General features: G+C 36.3%; 2 protein-coding genes across 2 annotated transcripts; one reads left to right on the top strand and one right to left on the bottom strand.

The window, feature by feature from the left end:
* Positions 1-2,221: 2,221 nt before the first annotated feature.
* Positions 2,222-3,710, top strand: LOC107477473 (acyl-CoA--sterol O-acyltransferase 1-like). Its single transcript, XM_016097504.3, has one exon. It carries the CDS (start codon positions 2,382-2,384, stop codon positions 3,543-3,545), a length of 1,164 nt encoding a protein of 387 aa, XP_015952990.1. The 5' UTR covers positions 2,222-2,381; the 3' UTR covers positions 3,546-3,710.
* Positions 3,711-3,797: 87 nt separating this feature from the next.
* Positions 3,798-6,901, bottom strand: LOC107477474 (structure-specific endonuclease subunit slx1). The gene is made up of 3 exons (XM_016097505.3): positions 6,616-6,901; positions 5,962-6,068; positions 3,798-4,204 (listed from the first exon to the last, which is right to left on the bottom strand). Exons 1-3 carry the CDS (start codon positions 6,819-6,821, stop codon positions 4,011-4,013), a joined length of 507 nt encoding a protein of 168 aa, XP_015952991.1. The 5' UTR covers positions 6,822-6,901; the 3' UTR covers positions 3,798-4,010.
* Positions 6,902-7,124: the final 223 nt, after the last annotated feature.

The following is a 7,124-nucleotide window of genomic DNA, read 5'->3' as shown; positions in this document are numbered from 1 at the left end:
TTTTAATGGCTTAGAGAAGGGAGTTGAATCTATGACATTTTTTAAATTTTTTTAAATTTTATTTTAACTTCAAAAATAGTACATAGTCTACGAAAGTAATTATATAGGAGACAAATTACTTTTGTCTCATAATGAACGCATCAGAAACAGAACAGAGAAGAAAAAAGCACACAGCTATATATCTTGGTTCAACCACCTTATAAAATGTGGCCTGCATCCAGTATCCACTACAACTATGGTAGAATTTTTACCGTTCTTTTAAAGAGTTATATTCACCAATTCCTTAGGATTCTTCCTAATTCTATCCGAGACAAATCAAACTTCTAACCAAACTTGATTTGGCTCGGTCACTTCCTAGACTATCAACATTAAGTGCTCAGCCAACTTAACAAAGGATACCTTTAAGATATAATAAACAAAATAGAACATAATTATAAAGAGATTGACATAATTTTTAGCTTTTCTTCAAGTTAATTCTCTTTACCTTTTCTCTCAATGGCTTTTTCTAAATTCTCACATTTATGCTTTTTTCATTAATTAAAACAAAGAATGATAAACTAAAGAACCAGAATATTTAATAAAAAAACATGAAATAGAATTAAAACAGCTTGAAAGCTATGAGCATAATCCGATTTTAGAACTCTCTAATGTTGTCTTCTATCTTAGCAGAATGCTCCTTTTAATGTAAGTGCATTGCTTCCAAAATTTCATATTTGAGTGATAAGGGTGCTGAGTAGGTTCAGATTTATGAGTTATCTCTCCTTACCCCAATCTTTGGCTGATTACTCTTTTATGTATAGGATAACACCTCTAAAGCTGGATTAGAGGTAAGAGTCAACATTTTGAGTCTTAAACCAGCTGAGTTCTTCTTCTTCTCCCAAGAAATTGAGGCTGAAAATTAGGGTTAAAAATCAGATGAGTGACACAGAAGAGAGATAGGCAGCAATGATGACTTGGTCAAGAGACTTTCAATGTGTTAGTCAAATCCACACTCTTAATCTTGTGCTTTAGTCCCAAGTTACATTTTCTGTCTTTAATTTGCAGCAGAGAAAAATAACCTCTATTTTCTTCTTCCTACCCGAATTGTGATTGCTTCTTTAAAGTAGTTTCAACAAACTATTGTGTGTGCACAAGAATGATTAATTTGTTTTACCTTTTTTTCTAAACATCCTTGACTTAGTCTCCAATCTTTTACTTTTTTTTTCTCCTTTTCCTCTTTTGGTGCTTAATCGAAAAGTGAAGCACTTTTTCACATAAGTTTGAACTAATTCTAAACTTACTTATTTGCTTGTGAAGTTTAACATGTTGAATATAGTGCAAACCCAATCTATTTGCCCAAAAACTAGCAGCATTAGGTCTTTTTTCAATCTCTTTGATGGGCCAAGAAAATAAGCACCTAATTACTTTGCTTAGGTCTAAAGTTTAGCCCAATATTTTAATAAATTAATACTTATTATGACTTACATAATAAAACATATTTTAAATAATTTTGGATATTTAACCCAACTAAATATAATATGTTTGTCTAGAATTGGATTAAAGTATAATAATGGTAAAAATGTTATATAATCTAAATGTTAAAGGAGGCAACATAGAATTTTACTACCAACTTAAGGGTAATGTCCCATAGTCACGTAAACTTCCAATGTAATGATAATTGTCAATTCTTCATGTGAATATAGCATTAAATAAATCGGTGTTACCCTACCCGTTACGTATTGTTTCGATGTTTCTACTTAAAAGGAAAATTCTTGGCGCTATAAAAGGGGTGGGGACCTTGCATAACGCATCCTTTAAAACTTTAAAGTAGGTCTATGGGATTCTACGGCTACTTGCCCCCTTTTTTTACTCTAGTATTGCATATTTGCATATCACCAATTCACCTACTAAGCTTCAACAAAATAAAAATGAACCGTGATACAAGAAATGAACACACCCCCATTGTGTAACAATCTAACGGTTTTCTCATATTGGAAAGTTGTTTGAGTTTTTAATTACCAGTCCAAAATTCTAACAATCCACACTTTCTGGTCAACGCACAGACAGATTTTTTGGTTTGCATGTGTTACTCACGGGATAATATAATATTATCCACATCAATCTCAGCATAAATCTTCTACAAAGATAATGAAAAATTAAACTAGGTTATTATGTAAACCACCGCCACAAAATGCAACTCCAAGTCATAGGTTCTTAATTTATTATTAAATTCCCCCAAACACATGGCAAGATCATATTCATATGTCAATGCTACCTTATTTTGTGTGTGGCTTTCTCAAAGTCCACCTTTGATTTTGAGGTATAATTCCAAAGTCTCATTAATTGTCGAGTCTTAACCAATCTTTAAGGATTGTTCTCACGAATTAGATTCTTAAGCAGTTATGGAGGGTGATATTATCATGGTCATCAAGGTGAACATTTCAGTTGTGATATCTTTATGCTATTGTTATTGGATTGGTAGATCAATCTCTGCAGGAACAAGAAGACTTCTCTTTTTAGCTCCTATCATATGCTTCTTCCTCTTCATCCCTTTCAACTTCTCAAGTGTGCACTTGAGAGGCAACACTGGATTCTTCTTTGCATGGCTTGGAACCTTCAAACTCATTCTCTTTGCCTTCAACAAAGGTCCCTTGTCCTCTGATCCATCAATTTCTTTAGGACGTTTTGTAGCTTCTGCTTCCCTTCCTATCAAGATCCAACAGAATCAACCACACATCAGATCTAAAACCTCTCAAGATGGCAAAACCCCACCACCTCCAGATCCATCAAAGCATTCCAAAAGTTCACATTTTGTAACCAATCCATCTTCAGAAACGCCAAAAACCAATGGCCAGAGCAAAGAAAAGACATCTCCTACCAACCCCAGCAAAGGTCACACGCCACTTTTACCATATGCAATAAAGGCCATTCTTTTGGCTTCTTTGGTGAAACTGTATGATTACAGTCATCAGATCCACCCAAAAGTCATTTTTGGCATGTACTGTTTCCATATTTACTTCATGTTAGAGCTTCTGTTAGCTACTTTTGCTGCACTGGCTAGAACCATGGGGATGGAGCTGGAGCCACAATTCAATAATCCACTACTCTCCACTTCACTCCAGGACTTCTGGGGCAGAAGGTGGAACCTCATGGTCACCAGCATTTTACGCCCGGCAGTTTACCAGCCGTCACTGAAAGCCGCAATGAATGTGGTTGGTCCCAGCTGGGCTCCATTGCCAGCAGTTTTTGCAACTTTTGTGGTATCAGGGATAATGCATGAGCTGATATTATACTATATGGGGAGGATGCCACCCACCTTGAGGATGATGGAGTTCTTTGTCCTTCATGGATTGTGTTTGATGGTGGAGATTGTGTTAAAGAAGACACTTGGATCCACGCGGCGGTTGCCGAGATTGGTATCCGGACTGTTGACCTTTGGATTTGTTGCTGCCACCAGCTTTTGGTTGTTCCTGCCTGAGTTCGTCCGCTGTCGCATTGATGTCATGGCGTTTGAGGATTATGCTGCCTTGGGAGCATTTGTCAAGAATCTCAGTGCTGCATTCTGAGTTCTCTTTGATGATTTGAGCATTGTTGGAACCTCAGAACAAAAAGGAGTTTTTATAGTTCTCCCCCAACTAAATGACAAGTATTTCATGTTGTTGCTAACACCATGAACGAGAATAGTGTATCATTTTGAATTGAATTAAAAATTTTACATGCTCCATATGATTCTGTTTTTATATTTGGCATATGAATCAATCTATAAATTGGAGTTTTGATTAAAACTAATGAAAATTGAAGGGAAAAGTTCAAATGTATTTGACAAATATCATACTTTGATTACACACGTATGAATTTAATATTTGCTATAAGAGGATAAGCTTCCTCAAGATAATACATTATGGATAACTTCTGCTACAACAATGAATCAATGCCTATAGTACAGTTGATATTAAATATTTGGCCTATGTTTTGCCATTTTTTCAATTTTTTGTTATTAATTCATTAAAGTACATAGAATGGAGGTCGAATCACGATGGATCTAAATGCCAATTAATTTCTAAGTGAGAGCAGTCAAGTGAGCTTTTCACTCTATTTAAAGCTGCTTGCCTGTGTTGCAGCAACGGACGTGAGGGATCTTCAATCTGTTTGGAGCTGCTGCCACCTTTACTTTTGCGGGGAGATTTCCTTGAGAAATCTTTCCATTTTGATTCAAACACACAAGCTACAATGATGAAGGAACACAGTACAAAATACATTAACTGCAAAGACATGAGAAACTACCAATGCTGCAAATCTTTGCAGCTTAAACATAACAAGATGAGACAATTATCTTCCTCAACACTGGTCTAAGAAAAAGAGAAAATCAAGTCACAGAATAACACTAAAGTGCAGATATCATTTTCATCTTATTTGCCAGATCTTAGCTAGAACCAATTACTTCAACAACAACGAAAACAACAAAGCATGATCCTGCCGACTAGGATAAGTTGGCTACATGGATCAAACGATGGCATTGCACCTTGTCTTGGATCATGTTTGTAGTATCCCATTTATGCTCAATTCTCCTTTTAATTTTTTTTTTTTTATCTTGGATCATGTTTGTAGTATCTCATTTACTTATGGAAGGTTTTAGAAAAGAGGAGAGTAAGAATCGCATATATTCGGGCAATTAAAGACATGTATGATGGGGCCACAACTAGTGTGAAGACTCAAGGTGGTGTGATAGAGGAATTCCCTATTGGTATAGGATTACACCAGGGATCATCCTTAAGTCCATACCTTTTCACATTAGTCTTGAAAGTACTCACAGAACACATCCAAGAGCCTGTGCCATGGTGCATGCTTTTTGCCGATGATATCGTCCTTATGGGAGAGTCAAGGGAAGACCTAAATAAGAAGTTGGAGTTATGGAGAGAAGCTCTAGAAGTGTATGGTCTGCGCATAAGCCGTAGCAAGACAGAATATATGGAATGTAAGTTCAGTCTGAGAAGGGAAAACTCCAATATAGAGGTGAAAATTGGAGAAAACACCTTACGAAAAGTTAAAAGTTTTAAGTATATTGGGTGCATCATACAGGATAATGGAGAGATTGAACATGATGTAAATCATAGGATCCAAGCAGGTTGGTCAAAATGGCGGAGTGCATCTGGTTTTATATGCGACAAAAAAGTGCATTTAAAACTTAAAGGTAAATTCTATCGCACCGCTATAAGACCGGCTATACTGTATGGTACGGAGTGTTGGGCGGCTAAAGGAGAGCACGAACATAAGCTGAGTGTGGCAGAGATGAAGATGTTGAGATGGATGAGTGGTCATACGCGATTGGATAAAATAAGGAATGAAGATATAAGGAAGAGAGTTGGAGTAGCATCCATTGTGGAAAAGATGGTTGAATCGCGTCTCAGGTGGTTTGGACATGTGAGAAGAAGACCGATAGAACATCCAGTCAGGAGGGTGGATGAGATGGAAGATGGACAAAGGGCGAAAGGCAAAGGAAGACCTAAGAAGACCATCCATGAGATGGTCAAACGAGATCTACATGTAAACGGTCTCACTGTAGACATGATACATGACAGAGCACAATGGCGTCGTTTGATTCATGTAGCCGACCCCACTTAGTGGGACAAGGCTTTGTTGTTGTTGTTGTTGATAGATTACTACAGCTGGGAAAACATCCCCTTTAACAATAAAAACACATTATTTGTATTTGTCAAAATCATTGCATCAAACCACCATATCACATTACACCATTGTAAGAACAGATGAGCAAATTTTGACTGATTTGCTCACTCTTTACAGTTTCTTCTCTCTAAAAGCCAATAGTGGCAGAAACTTGCAACATCTTTCAACAATTTATCAATTAGCTTACTCCGGAAATGTGTTGGGCTTAAAGTTATAACCATGAAAAAACAATCATGCAGTGTCTTGGCAACTGGTATAAAAAAAAGCACATGAAAAGTACAAATGTATATAATATACCTTCGCTCCGGTCTGCAAAACCACAAATGAGGCATGCACAAATCCATGGCCTTCCAGCACGGGATGCTTTTGCACCACCCTTAAGCTTGCCGTTATGCTGCTTCAATCTACACCAATTAAGATAAGCACAAATTAAATATCTACTCCCTCAACTCCATGGCAAGTTGCAGACAACAGCATTACAAAATAAAGGGCAATAACAGAAACAACTTCATGAAAAGAACAAAATTTAAATCAAAATGCAAGAGCAAGTCAATGGCAAATAGGAAAGTAACAATTTATGCAGCTTTAGTCTGACTGAAAATTAAGTATTCTAAACCAAAGCATAGTACTTTTACCATACCAATATCATAAAAATCTGAATTCATTGTATACAATACAGAGAGGCATTGAAATTTTCATAGCATAATACAACTTTACAACATGAGTATATTGAGTTTCCTTGATATCAAATCTAACCCCAGGCTCCAACACTAATCTCTGTTACATAGCATGATCAATTTCAAAAATACAAGTATGATTGAGGGATAAAAATTATAAAAAGCAAAACTTTGAGGTCCCAGGTGAACGGATCAGAATCCAATTACACGTAAATAGAATTTGGGAGCTACATCTATAACGATGCAGCTCAGTAGAAGGTGAAATTGGAGTTACCGGCGAGGGAAATTGGTTGTGACCCCAACGTAGGTTTTGATTGGGTGGTTGGTGGAGAGGATCAGATAAACGCACCAAGACTCCGATTTTGGTTCGGAATTGAAATTCAGGTGCGATGTGGAAGCAGTAGATGATGAGGATTTGGATAAATTAGGGTTTAGATTTGGGCGTTTGATCGAGCGAAACGCCCCCGATATCGTTCTCATTCTCTACTCTCCATTACATTGCGTATCCTTCATAGTAGTTCTTTGATGCTTTTTCTCCCAACCGTTGAAGACAACTACTTCCAACTTTTTAAATAGAAACCTTTAAAGTGGATTCTCATTTTTTTATTTGAATAAATTCTCATTTTTTCGGGGAGAAAATTATATTTTAATCCAGTAATTTATTTTGATAAAATAATTACTTTCTTTTTATAAAATAGCAAATAATTTATGTATTTATTTATCATCTATGACAGCTTTCAATTTATTCATTGGAGACAATGATTTGGTGGATCTAGGTATGAT

This window comes from Arachis duranensis, chromosome 3 (assembly GCF_000817695.3).
Source record: "Arachis duranensis cultivar V14167 chromosome 3, aradu.V14167.gnm2.J7QH, whole genome shotgun sequence".
Lineage (NCBI taxonomy): Eukaryota > Viridiplantae > Streptophyta > Magnoliopsida > Fabales > Fabaceae > Arachis > Arachis duranensis.
This window is presented reverse-complemented; position numbering and strand designations above follow the sequence as displayed.

Coding starts and splice junctions, on each gene's coding strand:
- LOC107477473 (XM_016097504.3), top strand. CDS start 2,382: ATGGAGGGTGATATTATCATGGTCATCAAGGTGAACATTTCAGTTGTG.
- LOC107477474 (XM_016097505.3), bottom strand. CDS start 6,821: ATGAGAACGATATCGGGGGCGTTTCGCTCGATCAAACGCCCAAATCTA. Junction 6,069..6,615: donor ACAACCAATTTCCCTCGCCG/GTAACTCCAATT, acceptor TAATTGGTGTAG/ATTGAAGCAGCATAACGGCA. Junction 4,205..5,961: donor TTTTGCAGACCGGAGCGAAG/GTATATTATATA, acceptor TCATCATTGTAG/CTTGTGTGTTTGAATCAAAA.